General features: G+C 45.2%; 1 protein-coding gene across 2 annotated transcripts in view; it reads right to left on the bottom strand.

The window, feature by feature from the left end:
- Positions 1 to 22089, bottom strand: part of SYTL5 (synaptotagmin like 5) — a 725724-nt gene that overhangs the window by 13424 nt on the left and 690211 nt on the right. For both annotated transcript variants that reach the window (XM_085622910.1, XM_085622911.1), the window contains one exon: positions 1939 to 2147. In XM_085622910.1, coding sequence (XP_085479036.1) covers positions 1939 to 2147 — 209 coding nt within the window. The remainder of the gene's footprint in view (positions 1 to 1938; positions 2148 to 22089) is intronic.

Raw genomic sequence — 22089 nt, 5'->3', positions numbered from 1 at the left:
GTGTTACTCTGCCGCTGGGAGGCATTCCTTGGGCGTTGCGTGGGTGTTCTCAAGCAACACCAATGGATTTGGATGCATTCCCAGATTTGCCATTACTGGCAGGCAAGGGAATGCGCCAAAATGCTACGCTTTCCCAGGTGAGGCGAATGAGGAGAAATATCTTTTTTTCTAGTCATTACTTCCTCTTTCTACGTGTGCTGAATTCTGCAGCACAAACAGAAAGAGGAAAATGCCTCTGGGGATTGTTTTTGTGCAGTAAGGTGCTCCTTCCTTCACCAAAAAAATCCTACATGCAAATCAGGCACCTTTGCACCCTGATGCAAGGAAGCCTGAGTTGGCACTAGGCAGCACATTGTGCATCAGCGCTGGAAAAAGGCAGGAATGCACTGTATTGGTATAAATCCAGTGTATTCCTGCCCTTTCCCTCTAATGCAGTGCAGTATTGCAAGATGACTTCCTGCACTTAGTTAAGTTTTGTTAAATATTGCCCTACTACTTTGCCGACTACAAACGTGTACTGGTAACTCATTCGCAAATGGGAAGGGGTTCTTAAGGAACCCATTCCCCTTTTTGAATGTTGACAAAAACACTTTTTAAGATTAAACACCTACTCTGACAAAAATATTACTTAAACTTATAATTTTTTCTAATCACGTCCCATTTTCCTTTATTTAAATGCAATCACAAACATGCTAATCTCAGCAGACCACCCTCCCTGTAATGACTGCGATTTATAGTGGGTTGCAATTTGCAACTTACCTAATTAATATTCATTTGGTAGGTCAAATAGAGACCCACTACCAATTGGGTTTTTGAGAACCAATCTTTTAATACATAGGTCGGTTCGCAGAAACAGAATGGTTTTGATATAAGTTGGTGGACAATGTGTGACCACTTTTGCTGACTTCATTCTTAGTGCTATTTACATATACAGGACTTTAGAAATCTATTTCTCCTTATTACATGTCCTGTTGTTTTTATTGTATGGGGTGTACGCTCTGACCCAGCATTTGGGGCATTCAGGCCCAGAGGCAGGCGGTAGCATTGGTATGTTTTGGGGTTCAATTAGGCTCCACCTCCTAATGAGAACATGTTCTCAAAGGACTTTGCATGGCACCTGGCTACTCAAGAAAGCCTTCTATTCAGTAGGCTAGATTCTGTGGATGAGTAAAGCCATGTCTGGCTACAACATGGCAGGACGTTTACTGGCCATGAACTATTAGAAGAGGAGGAATGCTTCTGTCTAATAGTACATCTGCTACCTCTTTGAGTCCTTCCTTAGTAGTAATGGCACAAATCTTCAACCACTCTGTGCCACAATACACCCAACATAGATGTGTGGGACTTGCACTATTGCATGCATGCCTGTGAGTGGAAAGGGAATCAGTACTGTTCCAGCTCTCAGATTGCAGAAAATGCAGGATAACATCTTGTGCATGCTTAATAGGCTTTACCTCCAAGTCAGTGGCAATGTTCTCGGTAATGCAAAAAATGGGGAACATCTCTGGTTATTGGAAATGCACGAAGAGCCACACTCAGTCCCACATTGTGAACGGTCCAGTGTTTGGTCTGATATTTATAGGACCTGATAAAATACGACCCTGTTGGGTCGCAATTTATCAGGTCTGATAAAACATTCCCAGTTATGAGTTTGTCCCCGATATTGGGAAATAACATGCACCTTTTGTATTTTAATGCTCCAAAATCCACAAGTGTCAGTGATCAACAGGTAGCTTGAAGTAACATAAAGTATTGTTTTAGTTTACTTCCCTTTAAAAGGCCCATAGGCACACTGTAAAACTGTGCAACTCTGTGCGACCGCCAACACAACTCTTAACACATCTAGGTCCAACAGTGCTAACCCTTCTCACATAACACATATCATCTTCGTTCACAGCTTACATAATATATGTAATTCATCACAAAAAAAAACCTTACCAGTTCCCATGCTAAGGCGCAATCCTCCCAGAAAGATGTTGCTGGAAAGAGACTCTTTATCCCAGACTGTCAGTTCCAGGCAGACATTAAGTAAATCGCTGTGCTGCAGACTGCTGAAAATGAATGTATGGTTCCACTGGGGGTTCACTGACTTTTTGACCACTGGAGTTTTATGTTTCGATGCTTTGTTGTGATTTGGAAGCAGGTACCTATGACGGAAGAAACAAAAGTTAGTCAGTTCTTCAGGGCAAGGGCCATGAGTGGAGAGGTGGACGTGAGGGCATAGTGGAAAAACATTGATGGCTAAATGTTCAGTTAAATTCAAGATGCAATTTCATTAAAGGTAGGATTCCACGATTAAGAATCATGGTGACTAATGTGTGTGTGTATGTATATATATATATATATATATATATATATATATTTATATATCCACTGAAAAAACCATAGGTTTTACAGACGTTATAGTTAGGAATTAGCATTTAAAAAACCTTAGAAATTCACTGAAGAAACCATAGGTTTCAGGGACGTTATAGTTACTTGGACATTTGACTCATATAAAACCAGAGAAAATCACCTGTTATAGTTAGTTGAGCTAACTATAACTCGCTCGCCCGCAATGCACTGGTGATGACGTCACATATTACATCACTCATGACATGGTCAGTGACATCACTGATGACCTCTCAAATGACAAAAGACACACAATTGATGGAAGGAATGCAGAACAAATCAAAACATTCACCCACAGTCAAGAGATCTGGGTTAAATCCATCATTCTTTTGCTCACCATGCCACCCAGTTTAGACCTGGCTATAAGCAAATCAGTCTTGACCCTGTGCCTCATGGGAACAGTCCAGCACGAACTGCCAAGCCAGGTCCTCCCTGGACCGGAAACAAGCATCCTAGGACCGGTTTCGGGGTTGCACCCCTCTTCAGCCAGAATAGCTTGATTCCAGTGGCACAGTGAGCCCAGGACTCACGTCTGAGCATACCTGGCCCACTTAGGGCGAGAAAGCAAAAGACACACAATTGATGGACGGAATGCAGAACAAATCAAAACATTCACCCCCAGTCAAGAGATCGGGGTTAAATCCATCTTTCTTTTGTTCACCATGCCACCCCAGTTTAGACCTGGCTATATGCAAATCAGTCTTGACCCTGTGCCACATGAGAACAGTCCAGCCTGAACTGCCAAGCCAGATCCTCCCTGGACCAGAAACAAGCATCCTAAGACCGGTTTCGGGGTTTCACCCCTCCTCAGGCAGGATAGCTTGATTCCAGAGGCACAGTGAGACCAGGACTCACGTCTGAGCATACCTGGCGCACTTAGGGCGAGAAAGCAAAAGACATACAGTTGAAATCCCGAAACCGCTCCTAGGATGCTTGTTTCCAGTCCAGGGATGACCTGGCCTGGCAGTTTGGGCTGGACTGTTCCCATTGGGCACAGGGTCAAGACTGATTTGCATACGGCTAGGTCCAAACTGGAATGGCATGGTGAGCAAAAAAACGATGGATTTAGGCCCAGATCTCTGTACTGGGGTGAATGTATGACATTGTTATGCATTCTGTCCATCAATAGTTCTTTTTGCATTTGTCACCCCGAGTGGGACGGTTATGCTCAGACGTGAGTCCCGTGCTCTCCATGCCCCTGGAATCAAGCTGTCGTGGCTGAAGAGGGATGAAACCCCGAAACCGGTCCTAGGATGCTTGTTTCCAGTCCAGGAAGGACCTAGCCTGGCAGTTCGGGCTGGACTGTTCCCATTGGGCACACGGTCAAGACTGATTTGCATATGGCTGGGTCCAAACTGGAATGGCATGGTGAGCAAAAAAACGATGGATTTAGGCCCAGATCTCTGTACTGGGGTGGATGTATGACATTGTTCTGCATTCTGTCCATCAATAGTTCTTTTTACCTTTGTCTCCCCGAGTGGGACGGGTATGCTCAGACGTGAGTCCTGTGCTCTCCATGCCACTGGAATCAAGCTACCATGGCTGAAGAGGGGTGAAACCCCGAAACCGGTCCTAGGATGCTTGTTTCCAGTCCAGGGAGGACCTGGCCTAGCAGTTCGGGCTGGACTGTTCCCATTGGGCACAGGGTCAAGACTGATTTGCATATGGCTGGGTCCAAACTGGAATGGCATGGTGAGCAAAAAAACAATGGACTTAGGCCCAGATCTCTGTACTGGGGTGAATGTATGCCATTGTTCTGCATTCTGTCCATCAATAGTCCCTTTTGCATTTGTCTCCCCGAGTGGGACGGGTATGCTCAGACGTGAGTCCCGTGCTCTCCATGCCACTGGAATCAAGCTATCCTGGCTGAAGAGGGGTGAAACCTAGAAACCGGTCCAAGGATGCTTGTTTCCAGTCCAGGGAAGACCTGGTCTGGCAGTTCGGGCTGGACTGTTCCCATTGGCCACAGGGTCAATACTGATTTGCATATGGCTGGGTCCAAACTGGAATGGCATGGTGAGCAAAAAAACGATGGATTTAGGCCCAGTCCTCTGTACTGGGGTGAATGTATGCCATTGTTCTGCATTCTGTCCATCAATAGTCCCTTTTGCATTTGTCTCCCCGAGTGGGACGGGTATGCTCAGACGTGAGTCCCGTGCTCTCCATGCCACTGGAATCAAGCTATCCTGGCTGAAGAGGGGTGAAACCCTGAAACCGGTCCTAGGATGCTTGTTTCCAGTCCATGGAGGACCTGGCCTGGGTGTTTGGGCTGGACTGTTCCCATTGGGCACACCGTCAAGACTGATTTGCATATGGCTGGGTCCAAACTGGAATGGCATGGTGAGCTAAAAAACGATGGATTTAGGCCCAGATCTCGGTACTGGGGTGAATGTATGATATTGTTCTGCATTCTGTCCATCAATAGTCCCTTTTGCATTTGTCTCCCCGAGTGGGACGGGTATGCTCAGACGTGAGTCCCGTGCTCTCCATGCCACTGGAATCAAGCTATCCTGGCTGAAGAGGGGTGAAACCCTGAAACCGGTCCTAGGATGCTTGTTTCCAGTCCAGGGAAGACCTGGTCTGGCAGTTCGTGCTGGACTGTTCCCATTGGGCACAGCGTCAAGACTGATTTGCATATGGTCGGGTCCAAACTGGAATGGCAAGGTGAGCAAAAAAACAATGGATTTAGGCCCAGATCTCTGTACTGGGGTGAATGTATGACATTGTTCTGCATTCTGTCCATCAATAGTTCTTTTTGACATCTCAATTGACATCACTGATGACATCACTGATGACATCATCCAGTGAATGTGTGTTTCTGTAAAGTTTAAATATTTTTCATATATATCTATGCCAAGGTGTATTGAAGAAAGAGTGAACTTACAAGTCCCTGAATGGATTATTTAGTAGGTGCGTGACTGACATATAAGTGAGTGATTGAACATGTGTTACAGAATGTATGGGTTAGTGACTAAACTGTGTGAAAGTCTGTATTAGTGTCTCAGTTGGTGTATAAGCAGCTCCATGGGTTGGTGAGTAGCTACATGAGTGTCTATATGGGTTATTGATTTTTTGTCTGAGTATCTGTATGGGTGCCTGAGTGTCTGTATGGGTGGGTGTGGGGGGTGTGTGACTCTGTGGATGCATGTCTGAGTGGGTGATTCACTGGTTGTATGGATTAAAAAGTGCATCTGGGAAGGGCTGTATGCGTGAGTTAGTGTGCGTATAGGTGTGTTGGTGAGTGAATGAAGGTCTCACTGGTAATTGTGTGAGTAACTACATATGTTTTAAGGCAGTATATGTGAGTGTTGGAGTATATAAATGACTATACGTGAGAGTAAGTTATTTGAAGAGTAGGTGTATAAAAGAGTGTCTGCTTGTATCAGTGATTGCATAAGACAGTAAGTATGTGTTAGTATCTGCATAAATAAGTGATGTGGTGTGTGTATAAATAACACCATTGGTGTGTATAACTGTATACATGAGTAAATGCCTATGTGATTGATTCTTTGCATGACTGACTAGGTGTGTGAGTAACTCTATGGATGAGTGGCAGTCTGTGACTGTATGTATAGGTGTATGAATGCATATTATAGTACTGTATTGATAGCTGCATGTATAAGTGAGTGGAGGTGAGTGTAGACCTAGGAAATAGTGGGCGGTATGTAGTATCCTGGCATTGTTGTGTGTATGGTTTCAAAAATAGTAGTCTGTATTTTAGAGTGCGTGTATCAAAGTTTAAATTAGGCCATCAGTATGTGCATCAGATCACCACGTGGAAGATGTCATCAGTGATGTCATTTGAGATGTCATCAGTGATGTCACTGACCATGTCATGAGTGATGTAATATGTGACGTCATCACTAGTGCACTGCGGGCGCACGAGTTATAGTTAGCTCAACTAACTATAACAGGCGAATTTCTTTGGTTTTATATGAGTCAAATGTCCAACTAACTATAACTTCCCTGAAACCTATGTTTTTTTCAGTGAATTTCTAAGGTTTTTTTAAAATGCTAATTCCTAACTATAATGTCTGTAAAACCTATGGTTTTTTCAGTGAATTTCAAAGACTTTTTAAATGTTAAATTCATATTTTAATATTTATAAAACCTATATTTTTTCTATATTATTTGTAATATTTTGCAACTCTATTATCCTTTTTTTTCAAATCTGAAAAATTATGTAATTTTTTTATATCTTCCAAAAAAAGTAGGTATATATATATATATATATATATTTTTTTTAGAAAACTAGACTCCCGTACTGGTAGTGTACCAAGCTCCACCACCACGCGAATCCTATCCGCGATATTGCGAAATTCGTTAAGGATGCGCATTTCGTATCTGACGGCTTCGTAGAACCGTATCCCACCTAACATCATATACGTATAAGGTCGCGTCAGCTCCTAGTTTGGTATGCAACGGCTGTGCAGTACCAATACACGCGTTACGTCATCTACGTATAGGGTCGTACCGGCTGCGCGTTCCATATGCGACGAGTGCACGCTGCCAGGCCCTGTGTTACGTCATAGACGTATGGTATCACACCGGGTACGCCATTCCCTCATGTATTTTTTTATGCCTCAAAACTATATCTAAATACGTTTAAAGTGTATATGATAGCAAGCGATAATCGAAAATATTTTCCACATTTATACATTTCTAACTGTAATAAACTTATATTATGGCAAATATATTTTCTCAAAATCGCGTCGGGTGCGGCCTCCGTGCGCGCTCAGTGCGCGCTTGCCATGTGACCGTAAAAAAAAAAAGCTTTTGATTGGTTCATAACATTTCCCATTGTAACAGTTGGAGGACCCCACCCATTTTTGTTATTCTCTCTACACCGTTTGATGAGAGACACCTCTTCTGCTTACAGAGCTTTTTTGAAAACTTTTTTGCTGTGTACACATATCTTATAGTACACACAACATGAAACGATCATCTTGATCAATAATCATGCTCTGTACAGTAGCCTTCCACCAGTGATAGCCATGCATCTGAAATGTTACATCAAAAAACAAATGTGTGTTACACGATGCCCCTGGTGTGAGTGTGCACGCATTATTGTGCTGCCTTTCGGCCTGGGTATTGGTGGCTCGAAGGGGTATCATCAGCCATGGGCAGAGTGCACATCTTAGATCACATGTGACAAACAGTAAAGAGTAATGTGTAGATTTGTTTTGCAGTATGCTCTGTCGTCAGTTTTTACCAGTATAGTAGTGTGTCATATGTGAGACTTTCAGATTCACGGTTGACATGCAATGCTTGACTGTAATGAGCGTTATCACTGTGTATGACGTAGCCTCACTGCTGATTCTCCCTCCATCCGAGCACATTAACATGTGTGCGCTTTGCGATAGCAACACTTTCAATAATATAGCATACCACTGATATGCGTGTCTGCGCATATCCACAAGCTTGACAACGACATGTGATGTTGTCCATTCAATGTTTTCAGACAGCATCTCATTAGCGATAGTTGCCACCCTCCCGGTACATGCTACATTGATGTAAATTGCGGATTGTGCGATGTCAAAACTGCAACAGGGACACACACATAAGTACACTTCCTGCCCAGGCAGGAACTGAACAACACCCAGGTCCCCAGAATAATTATTCACACCCCTACGCTGGCCTGGTGTACGCAAGTCCAGCCCACTTTGCGTACGTATAAATAGGATAACGACAACGCCACATGTCCCAGTTCTTCCATACTGCTTCAGGTGATATGGCCGCATCCACCTCGCATATCACAATGCGCAATTAAAAAAAGGGATCCATGAGATGTACATCATCCTGGCAATCAAAACTACATCTGAATTGTGAACCCTGCTGGCCGTCGTGTTTGGACACAAACCAATGACAGCAGGTGAGCAGTGGGGCCTGGGTGCACAGGGGCTGCAATTGAGCACGGTGCGGCGGAAGGGATGGTGTGCATCAGCCTGGGTGCACAGGTGCAAACAAGCGATGTTGCCGTGCTTAATGATGTGATCTCTGACCTCATTCAGTCACATCTCTGTCTCATTTTAAGGACCTGCTGGACCGTACTGTAGGCCTGAGCCAGCGGGCAGCGCTGCCCAACAGACACGTGGCGTTGGCTTTTGGGGCACTGTAGTGAGCTCATTACTAAGTGAAGATGCACACAGGCTTGCCCAAATGCATTGCACGTGCACAATATCCTTCTAGCATGCCCTCTGTTCCTTTGTATGTGAAAGTTGCATAATATATTATTATTTACCCTTGTGTATTCTCGTGCACTCCAACTCCTCTTTGAACCACGATTACCACTAACAGTTGGTAGATCGCACTTCAAGAAGGAAGGATGCACTCAACTGGTGTTCTCTCTTAAGCTTGAAATAAACCATCATTTACCTTAAAACATTTCCACCATTATATTATTTCGCCCTTTTCAGACACTGAGTTAGTTGCACGAAAAAGCATGCAGCAGATGCTCAACCGGTGCTGATGCTCTGGCCTTTCTGATGCCTTCCATCCTGGAATCAAGACACAGTCCCCGACCGGAGACCTGCTGTGCCACCCTGAGAGCGGCACCCAGGAGTTGGAGCTCGCACCGTCACGTCGTTGGACACACCAGTTGTGGCAGGTGAGCAGTGAAGCCTCGGTGCGCAGAAGCTGCAATTGAGCACAATGCAGGGGAAGGGGCTGAGGTGCAGCAGCCTGAGTGCACAGGTGCAGGCAAGCGATGTTGCCGTAGATAATAATATAATCTCTGGCCTCATTCATATCTCTGTTTCATTTGAAAGACTTTCTGGACCGCACTGTTTCTCGCGGACCCCAGCATCCCAGACACACGGGTGATGGAAGGTGAGCAGTGAGGGCTGGGTGCAGTAGGCGGACGCTCTGTCTCCTCCTTCCTCTGTTCTTTTGACTCTCACTCCCCTTCTCCCTTCCTTTCTTTCATTCTGACTACCTTTTTTTCTAGGTCCCACCTACGCAGTGCGCATGCACTGCATAGGAGACCTATAGTCGTCGTGCAGCTCTTTTTACAAAGCACATACTCTTGCTTGTGGCGGCATACGGCTCGCGGGAGTGCGCTGCCACGTGCCAAAAGCACGAGTATGTGCTTTGAAAAAGAGCAGGATGTGCGATCACGCACCCGCTCATCGCCAGCGCACTCAAGCGCCTCTGAGCACCACTCACGTGCTTTTTAAAATTTTCTTTTAGCGTGCGCACACAACTCCCGGGCTTGTTATTTCATATTATTTATTTTGACGTTTTTAGAGCGCCTATATGCCACCTTACGAGAACTTCAGGGTGCGTGCTGGTATTGCCTCTTTTCTGATACCAGCTCATGAGCACGGCTTAAGGCTGCCTCTGGTCTCATGCAGTGAGCCAATGGTGGTGAGTTTTAGGGATAGGAGCCTCATACTGTGAGCAGGAGCCAGTGTCACTGGGCAGGGTGCCTTGGGTCAAGGGGCAAGAAGCCTTTAGTCTCGTGCAGAGGGCGCTTGCTTGAAACGTACAGTGCGCAGGGCTTTAAATCGGCCGGGTCCCTTCTGGTCGTAGACCTGCCAGCAATTAACAAGCGTTTGCAATACAATAGGTGTCGCATTTATGCAAGTTTGAGCTATTGACAATGCAAATAACAGTGCCTTTTATTTTTGTTTTTGTTTTTAAAACATCAATAAAAGGCATTGTTATTTGCAATGCCAATAGCTTAAGATCGCGTTAATGCGAGACCTATTGAATTGCAAATGCTTGGTCTCTTGGACATGGCACACATACTTATGTTTCTTTTTTCTCTTGCAGGTTTTGTACGCTGCTTCTGGAGGAGTCCCACCTACTTCTTTCATGTTTTACTGTTGTTCGAATAAAGTTATGTTTCCATTTATCTGTGTTGTTTTAATAAAAGTAATTTTTTTTACCAATAAATAAGTGAGTGTATGGGTCTTCTTTTTCTGACAACACTTGTCTGTAGTTTATTGGGAAAATCGGTAGTTGATAGTAGGTTATGAGGAAAAACATTTTTATTTTGCGGTGCACCTACCAAATATAAACCAACAGACTATTACATAAATGAAGCCTGGTTAATTCTACAACGGCAAGGGTTCTATGAGTGTATCACTTTATAATACCATGAGTACTGCCTGTGTGATTTCAGAAACAATAAGGCACTGCCTAGGGCCACCGAGGCTTTAAGGACTGGCGAGGCCCACCCTGCATATTTAAGTAAAGCCCCAGGTTGCCGATCCCCGGTCTTAAGTTGGCCTCGAAGCCTCCGAACAATTCGTAAACAATACCTGGGGAGGTGTCGATCCCCTACTCTGCGAAACGTCTCTGTGCCCTCTCGCGCCTAATTTACAAATGAGATTAAGGTCCACAGTGCTGCAGTGACCCCGCAATATAATAATAGGATTGGCCCCGGAACATTACCCACCAGTGGGCTCATTTAAATGAATGGGTGAGACCCCGCTTCATATTATTTTCCCCATTTTTACCATCCGGATCTGCTTTTTTGAAGCGATACGAGGTTTTCCTCCTCTCGCTTCAACGAGACAAACAAGAATTTACTATCACAGGGTGGAAGCAATGCTCCCGCCCTGTAATAGCAAACATAAATGTCCCGCGGATGCACACACTGGGACATTGTATGACCTGCGCCTGGGAGGTGGCGCTCCATAGGGCCATGATGCATTGGGTAATGCAGAACTACAGCATTAGTATAAACGCATACTAACACTACTTGCACACGTGTAGTACAGCAACCAGAGTGTAGTGAAGAGGCAGAGGAAGCCCCAAATAAAAAAATATAAATCCTACCAGAGGTAGGATCACATAGTTCAATCAGCCGACGACCCTGGGATGAGTTGAAACAGCTTCACCAAGAAAACGGGTCTTCAGCAGAACGCAAGCAAGCTCAAAATCTTGGTGAGGGCTCCTTTCTTTTTACCTTCTCCCACTCATCGCCAAATTTATGTAGTGAAGAGGAAGACAGCAGTGGATCCGATAAGTAGATTTATTGCAGGAAAAGAAGACAGCTTAAACAGCCACCAACAGGACCAGACCGCAACTGTCTTCTCCAGCACCGTGTACAAACTCCCCAAGATTCCCCTCATGACAGCCCTACATTCTAACATTACATACTTACATTATAGTAGCATTACATACTAACATTCTACTCTGACTTACATTGGAATACTACACGGAGCACATGACTTTACAGCAATGAGCTCATGGTTTCATCTACGGGTCTTGAGACCGGTAGGGGTGAGTAGTTCGCTTCCCACTCCCTGTATTGTATAAACGCAAACTAACACTGCTTCCACAGGTATGCTACAGCGCCCAGAGCACATCACTTTACAGCAATGAGCTCACGGTTTAATCCCCGAGTCTTCAGACCAGCAGGGGTGAGTAGTTCTCTTCCCACTCCATGTATAGTATAAACGCATACTAACACTACGTACACAGTTATACCACAGCGGCCAGTATGCTACAGTGCCCATAGTCCATCACTTTACAACAATCAGCTCGATTTGATCCCGAGTCTTCACACCGGTAGGCGTGAGTACTTCGCTTCCCACTTCTGGTATAGTATAAACGCACGGTAGAGGTCAGTAGTTCGCTTCCCACTCCCTGTATGGTATAAACGCCTACTAACCCTACTTCCACAGGTATGCTACAAACACCAGAGCACATCACTTTACAGCAATGACCTCACGGTTTAGGCTCTCAGACTCATACCCAAGTGTAGCAGCATCTCATCTCAGCACCATGTCACTCTGAGCAACAATGCACTTTCAGTCCGGTAGGAGTGACTACTTTGCTTCAAACTCCCCCACAGAGGTTACAGTGCTCCTATCCTCCTGTTTCCTACTCTTTTTGCCCTTTTTCCCCCTTACTCGTTTCAATGGAATCACAAAAGGGCTGCCAACACTTCCTAGTTGCAACCGCTTGCACCGCTCGCAGCCCATAAGCAGCAAGCTTGTTCTTGTAACGCTTTAGCCAATCAGATGGCAGAATTCCCAAATATCGATATCTGTAAATTTCTATATTTATCCAAAACTACTGAACGGATTTACACCAAATAAACAAAAGCGTTCTTTCTAGACTAAGACCCTTCTCCCTGCCAAATTTGGGGTAATTCCGTTCACCGGTTCGACCTGTAGCCTTGTCTAAAGTTTCCTATGGAAATTAACATGGAGAAAACATGTTTTGTGACCCCCCCTTTTTTCTCGCCACCCTCTTGACTAATCACCCCCAAACTTTCCACATAGGAGCTGATATGAACAAAGAATTAGTTTGGAAAATCTCATGAAGATTCATCAAACGACGCCAAAGGTTTAAGCAAAAAGAAAAATCTCTTCCTATGGAAACTTGGTCCTAACTATAACTACCTACTGGCAACTGCCAGTAGGTTTTATATATATATATATATATATATATATATATTCACTGAAAAAACCATAGGTTTCACACATGTTATAGTTAGCGGAAATTTTACTGATAAAAAACCAGTGAAATTCCCCCGTTATAGTTAGCGCAGGCAACTATAACTCACGCGACCGCAATCCTCTGCTGATGCTAATACTGTATTTAGACACTTATTTGCCCATGTCTTCTTCCATACATTTTTAGCTATACATATATTACAAATATATTTTTTTCATAAAGACACATATGTCATCAGCAGAAGATTGCAGTCGCGTGAGTTATAGTTGCCTGCGCTAACTATAACGGGGGAATTTCACTGGTTTTTTTATCAGTAAAATTTCCGCTAACTATAACATGTGTGAAACCTATGGTTTTTTCAGTGAATTAGCAAGGTTTTTTAAATGCTAATTCCTAACTATAACGTGTGTGAAACCTATGGTTTTTTCAGTGAATTAGTACGGTTTTTTAAATGCTAAGTTTTTTTCCCTTATAATAAGCCCTGTACATTTGGTGGCCTTCGGCCACCAAAAGCACAGGGGGTGGGGTAAGTGTGGATAGTGTTTTTTGCCCTTAACATAAGCCCTGTGCTTTTGGTGGCCTTCGGCCACCAAAAGCACAGGGGGTGGGGTAAGTGTGGATAGTGTTTTTTTTATTTTTATTTTTTTACCGTACGCTTACGGTAAGCGTACGGTAAGCGTACCCCGCGAAATTGCCGAAAAAAAAATAAAACCGTTTTTGCACTTGGGGGATGTTTGGGGACTCCCTCAACATGACTATGTGGGAGGGAGTTGTCAAAACAGCCCCTTTACATGTTTTTGGGCTTGATATTTTAAAAATCACTCTCAGTGCGAGAGACAAAATGGCGGCCGCCGCTTCCTGGTTTCGGCCGATTCGAATGTTTACTAAGATCTAAGAGCCAATCAGAATCGCGCTCGCGCACGCCACCGTACGCTTACCGTAAGCGTACGGTAAGCGTACCGTAAGCTGGCTCAGATATATATATTGATTTAAAGGCTATTTTCTCAGAATCTACTGAACAGATTTACACCAAACCTACAAAAGGCACTTCCTTGACCTAGGGACTACCTCTCTGCCAAATTTTGAGTAATTCTGTTCAGCCGTTCGGGCTGTAGCTCGTTCTAAAGGTCCTATGGAAAAATGCATGGGAAAAACGCGTTTTGGGACCCCCCTTTTATCTCAGCTCCCGCTTGACGGATCCCCCCGAGACTTTCAGGGTAGGAGCGGAGCGTAGCGCCCCACCTATTTTGAAAAATTTGCGAGGATTCGTCGACCGGCGCCAAAGTTATTCAAAATAGAATGTTGAGGTTTTCCTATGGAAACGTGGTCCTAACTATAACTACCTACTGGCTATCGCCAGTAGGTAATATATATATATATATATATATATATATATCATGCTCGTGCTTGTTCCGTTGGTTTGAAAGGCACTCGGACACACACACAAGGCTTCAAGCATAAGCCTTTAATAACAGGTAAAGAAGCGTCTGGTTGCCCGCTTTTCACAGTCAGATTCCCACTGCCTGACGCGTTTCAATACATTCTTCCTCAGAGGCTTGTGTGGAAAATGAAAAGAGCACCGGCTGGGTTCACTCACATCCTTATTCCTCATATAGCACGCCCCCTGATGGGCTGCTCTGAATGAGCGCTGTGCATGAAGGTTGTTGTAGTCCCATTACTTTCTCGGCGCTCATTAAAAATGTTCTGTTAGCAAGAAAGACCTGCAGATAGGTCTCGGCAACAGGCGCTTCCTAAATCCAAGGAATGTGCCCCACGTGTGAGGACCGGCAGATGATGATCCCCATGGCCCCCAGGTTCTTGGGATGGTGCACTTTCGACGGCACGGCAGCCGCCAATAAATCATGCTCGTGCTTGTTCCGTTGGTTTGAAAGGCACTCGGACACACACACAAGGCTTCAAGCATAAGCCTTTAATAACAGGTAAAGAAGCGTCTGGTTGCCCGCTTTTCACAGTCAGATTCCCACTGCCTGACGCGTTTCAATACATTCTTCCTCAGAGGCTTGTGTGGAAAATGAAAAGAGCACCGGCTGGGTTCACTCACATCCTTATTCCTCATATAGCACGCCCCCTGATGGGCTGCTCTGAATGAGCGCTGTGCATGAAGGTTGTTGTAGTCCCATTACTTTCTCGGCGCTCATTAAAAATGTTCTGTTAGCAAGAAAGACCTGCAGATAGGTCTCGGCAACAGGCGCTTCCTAAATCCAAGGAATGTGCCCCACGTGTGAGGACCGGCAGATGATGATCCCCATGGCCCCCAGGTTCTTGGGATGGTGCACTTTCGACGGCACGGCAGCCGCCAATAAATCATGCTCGTGCTTGTTCCGTTGGTTTGAAAGGCACTCGGACACACACACAAGGCTTCAAGCATAAGCCTTTAATAACAGGTAAAGAAGCGTCTGGTTGCCCGCTTTTCACAGTCAGATTCCCACTGCCTGACGCGTTTCAATACATTCTTCCTCAGAGGCTTGTGTGGAAAATGAAAAGAGCACCGGCTGGGTTCACTCACATCCTTACTCGTCATATAGCACGCCCTGTTGCCGAGACCTATCTGCAGGTCTTTCTTGCTAACAGAACATTTTTAATGAGCGCCGAGAAAGTAATGGGACTACAACAACCTTCATGCACAGCGCTCATTCAGAGCAGCCCATCAGGGGGCGTGCTATATGAGGAATAAGGATGTGAGTGAACCCAGCCGGTGCTCTTTTCATTTTCCACACAAGCCTCTGAGGAAGAATGTATTGAAACGCGTCAGGCAGTGGGAATCTGACTGTGAAAAGCGGGCAACCAGACGCTTCTTTACCTGTTATTAAAGGCTTATGCTTGAAGCCTTGTGTGTGTGTCCGAGTGCCTTTCAAACCAACGGAACAAGCACGAGCATGATTTATTGGCGGCTGCCGTGCCGTCGAAAGTGCACCATCCCAAGAACCTGGGGGCCATGGGGATCATCATCTGCCGGTCCTCACACGTGGGGCACATTCCTTGGATTTAGGAAGCGCCTGTTGCCGAGACCTATCTGCAGGTCTTTCTTGCTAACAGAACATTTTTAATGAGCGCCGAGAAAGTAATGGGACTACAACAACCTTCATGCACAGCGCTCATTCAGAGCAGCCCATCAGGGGGCGTGCTATATGAGGAATAAGGATGTGAGTGAACCCAGCCGGTGCTCTTTTCATTTTCCACACAAGCCTCTGAGGAAGAATGTATTGAAACGCGTCAGGCAGTGGGAATCTGACTGTGAAAAGCGGGCAACCAGACGCTTCTTTACCTGTTATTAAAGGCTTATGCTTGAAGCCTTGTGTGTGTGTCCGAGTGCCTTTCAAACCAACGGAACAAGCACGAGCATGATTTATTGGCGGCTGCCGTGCCGTCGAAAGTGCACCATCCCAAGAACCTGGGGGCCATGGGGATCATCATCTGCCGGTCCTCACACGTGGGGCACATTCCTTGGATTTAGGAAGCGCCTGTTGCCGAGACCTATCTGCAGGTCTTTCTTGCTAACAGAACATTTTTAATGAGCGCCGAGAAAGTAATGGGACTACAACAACCTTCATGCACAGCGCTCATTCAGAGCAGCCCATCAGGGGGCGTGCTATATGAGGAATAAGGATGTGAGTGAACCCAGCCGGTGCTCTTTTCATTTTCCACACAAGCCTCTGAGGAAGAATGTATTGAAACGCGTCAGGCAGTGGGAATCTGACTGTGAAAAGCGGGCAACCAGACGCTTCTTTACCTGTTATTAAAGGCTTATGCTTGAAGCCTTGTGTGTGTGTCCGAGTGCCTTTCAAACCAACGGAACAAGCACGAGCATGATTTATTGGCGGCTGCCGTGCCGTCGAAAGTGCACCATCCCAAGAACCTGGGGGCCATGGGGATCATCATCTGCCGGTCCTCACACGTGGGGCACATTCCTTGGATTTAGGAAGCGCCTGTTGCCGAGACCTATCTGCAGGTCTTTCTTGCTAACAGAACATTTTTAATGAGCGCCGAGAAAGTAATGGGACTACAACAACCTTCATGCACAGCGCTCATTCAGAGCAGCCCATCAGGGGGCGTGCTATATGAGGAATAAGGATGTGAGTGAACCCAGCCGGTGCTCTTTTCATTTTCCACACAAGCCTCTGAGGAAGAATGTATTGAAACGCGTCAGGCAGTGGGAATCTGACTGTGAAAAGCGGGCAACCAGACGCTTCTTTACCTGTTATTAAAGGCTTATGCTTGAAGCCTTGTGTGTGTGTCCGAGTGCCTTTCAAACCAACGGAACAAGCACGAGCATGATTTATTGGCGGCTGCCGTGCCGTCGAAAGTGCACCATCCCAAGAACCTGGGGGCCATGGGGATCATCATCTGCCGGTCCTCACACGTGGGGCACATTCCTTGGATTTAGGAAGCGCCTGTTGCCGAGACCTATCTGCAGGTCTTTCTTGCTAACAGAACATTTTTAATGAGCGCCGAGAAAGTAATGGGACTACAACAACCTTCATGCACAGCGCTCATTCAGAGCAGCCCATCAGGGGGCGTGCTATATGAGGAATAAGGATGTGAGTGAACCCAGCCGGTGCTCTTTTCATTTTCCACACAAGCCTCTGAGGAAGAATGTATTGAAACGCGTCAGGCAGTGGGAATCTGACTGTGAAAAGCGGGCAACCAGACGCTTCTTTACCTGTTATTAAAGGCTTATGCTTGAAGCCTTGTGTGTGTGTCCGAGTGCCTTTCAAACCAACGGAACAAGCACGAGCATGATTTATTGGCGGCTGCCGTGCCGTCGAAAGTGCACCATCCCAAGAACCTGGGGGCCATGGGGATCATCATCTGCCGGTCCTCACACGTGGGGCACATTCCTTGGATTTAGGAAGCGCCTGTTGCCGAGACCTATCTGCAGGTCTTTCTTGCTAACAGAACATTTTTAATGAGCGCCGAGAAAGTAATGGGACTACAACAACCTTCATGCACAGCGCTCATTCAGAGCAGCCCATCAGGGGGCGTGCTATATGAGGAATAAGGATGTGAGTGAACCCAGCCGGTGCTCTTTTCATTTTCCACACAAGCCTCTGAGGAAGAATGTATTGAAACGCGTCAGGCAGTGGGAATCTGACTGTGAAAAGCGGGCAACCAGACGCTTCTTTACCTGTTATTAAAGGCTTATGCTTGAAGCCTTGTGTGTGTGTCCGAGTGCCTTTCAAACCAACGGAACAAGCACGAGCATGATATATATATATATATATATATATATATATATATATATATATATATATATATATATATATTATATATATATATATATACATGCATACATATTATCTACTGGCGGTCGCCAGTAGATAGTTATAGTTAGGACCGTGTTTCCATAGGAAATCCGCAACATTCTATTTGGAATAACTTTGGCGCCGGTTGACAAATCCTCGCGAAATTTTCAAAATAGGTGGGGCGCTCCGCTCCTACCCTGAAAGTCTCGGGGGGATTCGTCAAGCGGGGGCTGAGAAAAAAGGGGGGTCCCAAAACGCGTTTTCCCCATGCAATTTTCCATAGGGACCTTTAGTCCAAGGTACAGCCCGAACGGCTGAACAGAATTACTTGAAATATGGCAGAGAGGTAGTCCTCAGGTCAGGGATGTGCCTTTTGCAGGTCTGGTGTCAATCTGTTCAGTAGTTCCTGAGAAAATCAAAAGTAAAATCATATATATCTGTGGGCGGAGCCTAACCACACATCTCATCCTGAGATCTGATTGGCTGTCAGCACTTCATCCAAGAAGTGTTGGCAGCCATCTTTGGACCAATATACATGATAGCACCTCATTAAAAAGCATTGCAGTTAATAGAAGGTTTTAAGACTTTAGTTACATTATAAATCATTTGTTGATGGTACCACACTCATTTTAGGAATTGTGGTATGTTCTAAGGTGATTTCACCATGTGAAAAAGCCTTCTGCTGGGATATCATGATTGAGAGAAAAATATTTTCTCATGCTGTTCCCACAGAGGTTTGGAAGGTGATCTATAAGCTAAACTGAGAGCTTATTTTCTGTAAATTCACATTATCTTTCTCAGTCATGTGAGAATGAAGTCTGACATTCTCAGTAAAACATGTACATCCAACAATGGCAGAGACTGTCAGTTGATTCCTATGTGTTCTACTGCAGCTTCCCAGAGTGTTCCAAAGAACAACTAGAGCGCTAACAGTCCTACTTATGATAAACGTATGGCACACCTGAAGGCATCTTGCTTGGATTAAAGTGGTAACTCTTAAAACATTTAATTTAAAAAGGAACAAAATGAGGGGGTTCATTTTTCCATAAAAAGTATGATTAGTGCTGCAGAAAGAAAAATTAGGGCACATTTTGAGTGACTTCTCAAATCCTCTTCTATTTCATTAAAACATTCTGACATGCAGACTGAAACATGCACTTTCAATACCAGCAGCAGTTTTCCCTGGTGAGCAGTAGCTTTACTACAGTGATCTAATGAGCAAAAAGAGTGCTAACATTCTGAATTTATGGCAAATGTGTGACACATCTGAATGCCTTTGGAATCAAAGTAAAAAACTGAAAGTATTTCCTACTGAGGAGACTGCAGTAAATGAGGAAATTAGGAAACTTCATAACAAATAAGTCTGCCAAGATGGCCACCAGAGACAAAAGAGCCCAAATGTAGCCCAAATATCACCCAGATGTAGCCCAAGTATAGCCCAATGACAGAATGTCCCAGAGTGTTCTTAAAAACAACTAGAGTGCTTACTGTCTTCATTATGACAAAAGTATGACACACCTGAAGCCATCTTGATTGGAATAAACTGGTAACACTTAAAACATTTAATTTAAAAAAACACAATGAGGGGGTTCATTTTGCCATAGAAATTATGATTAATGCTGAAGAAAGAAAATGAGGGCACATTTTGAGTGACTTCTCAAATCCTCTTCTATTTCATTAAAAGATTCTGACATGCAGACTGAAACATGCACTTTTAATACCAGGAGCAGACTTCCATGGTGAACAGTAGTTTTACTACAGTGATCTAATGAGCAACTAGAGTGCTAACATTCAGAATTTATGGCAAATGTGTGACATATCTGAATACCTTCATGATGGAATCAAAGTAAAAAACTGAAAGCATTTCCTACTGAGGAGACTGCAGTACATGAGGAAATTAGGAAACTTCCTAACAAATAAATCTCCCAAGATGGCCACCGGAGACAAAAGAGCCCAAATGTAGCCCAAAATCACCCAGATGTAGCCCAAATATAGCCCCATGACAGAAGTGTGCCAAACACTTATTATTTTGTGTTCTTGCAGGGTTATATAGTGCAGACTTGTCAGGTATTGGAGTGCTTTACATGAGCATTGGTTACATCACACAAGAACAAATTCATTTTGGTTGTAGACATGGGGAGACTAAGTGATTTGACCAGAATCACAGAATGTCGAGCTGAAGCAGAAACTCCAACCTGGTTCCCCAGTTGCAAAGTGTGCAGTTCTGGAAGTAACACCACATCCTCTCCCCTAATTGCAACATTTAATCAAGTGGTCAACTGGATAAAAAAACATAAAGGTAACAAATAATTTAAAAGTGCTTTCTCGCTATTTGAAAACTCAGAAAATATGTCCTTATTTTAGTCTTTTAGAGCACTAACCATAATTTTGATGCCAATAAGACCCTCTCATATATGTAATTTCTAAAGGAAATGCTCTAGGTATTACAGTTTTGATTACATCAAGATGACGTCAGGCGTTCCACACTTTTGTAATAAATATAGAAAGTTAGCAATCTAGTTGTTCAATAGGATACTGTTGAGAGGCAGAGTCCAGGGGCACAGACTCTGAAAATTGAAGGCACGTAGGAGGGTGCAAAGGCAACAATTTCACCACACTGAGCAGGCAGGAAGGGCCGTGGCAGCACAACAGACTATGGAGGGCAGTGGAAAGGGGGCAGGGGCAACAAACCAACAATACAGGACTTGCAAGAGAGGCTGTGGCAATGTAATAGACCATTGTGGGCAGAAGGAAGAGGCAATGGTAGTACAACCATACATGCCAACAGACCCGATTCAGCCAGGAAACGTCCAATGTTTTTAGGCTCAAATGGGCTTTATTTTATCTGTCTCCTGTCTACAATCTCCTCTTTTTCAATGTAACTCAAAGGGGAAAATCAATACCCCAGTTTTTTTTTCAAAATCTCCCTCTTACCAAGTTCAAAATGTTCACAAGTATGGTACATTGGATCATGGAAGGAAATGGGGTAGGGACATGGACTTGGATAACAGAGGACAGGAGGGACATGGAGAGGTGCACCAAACTGACCCTGCAGGGCAGGCATCAGGGTTTGCAGCAGCACAATACACCACACAGGGCATGCGGGACGGGAGTGCAGCACAACAATCCATAGAAAGCAAGACGGAGGGGACAGGACCATGCACATGGACAACAGAGAACAGAGGGGCAAGAGGCAGGACCATAATGGACAGACAAGAGAGAAAGCTGCAGCATAACAGACCATAAAGGGCAGGAGGGATGGATCAGGGGCATTACAATGGAACAGACAAGCCAGGAGGGAGGGAGTAGGGGTCTGCACATGTAAACAGAGGGCTGGGGGCAAGGGGGCAGGGCAGGAGCAGCAAGATAGCCATGGAGGTCAGGCAGGATGGGCACTAGAAGCAAGACACACCATGAAGAGCAACAGTGAGACTGTGATGGCATACACACAGACCATGGAGGGAAGGTGGGAGGGGTTCAGGGGCAGCTAACTGACCACACAGGGAAGGTGGGAGGGGCCATGGCAGCACAGAAGACCATGCATGGCAAGTGGGAGGGTTAGTGGTAGCACAATGGCTATGATGGGCAAGAAGGAGGGTGCAGGGGCATGCACAAAGGACGATGGAGGATAGAAGGGAGGGTCAGGACCTGTGCACAGACAAGAAAGTTCAGGGGAAGGGGCCTCACAACAGACCACACGGGGCAGGCAGGAGGAGCAGTTGCAGCACAACAGACCAGGGAGGGCAGAAGGGTGTGGCAGTACAATGGACCATGTAGTACAGGAGGAAGAGGATAGGGGCATGGCATGTGGACAGGCAGGGTGGAGGTGGCAGGGACAGGTTACAGTCATCTGACAATGCTAGGCAGGTGGGAGGGGAGTGGCAGCTCAACAGAACACTCAGAGTACATAGGAGTGGCAGGTCCATGGAACATGGTGGGCAAAAAGGATGGAGCAGGGGCATACACAAAGACATCGGAGGGCAGGGGGAAGGAGAATAGGGGCAGCAAGCTAAGCACAGAG

Source organism: Triturus cristatus, chromosome 8 (genome assembly GCF_964204655.1).
Source record: "Triturus cristatus chromosome 8, aTriCri1.1, whole genome shotgun sequence".
NCBI classification, from domain to species: Eukaryota; Metazoa; Chordata; class Amphibia; order Caudata; family Salamandridae; genus Triturus; species Triturus cristatus.
This window is presented reverse-complemented; position numbering and strand designations above follow the sequence as displayed.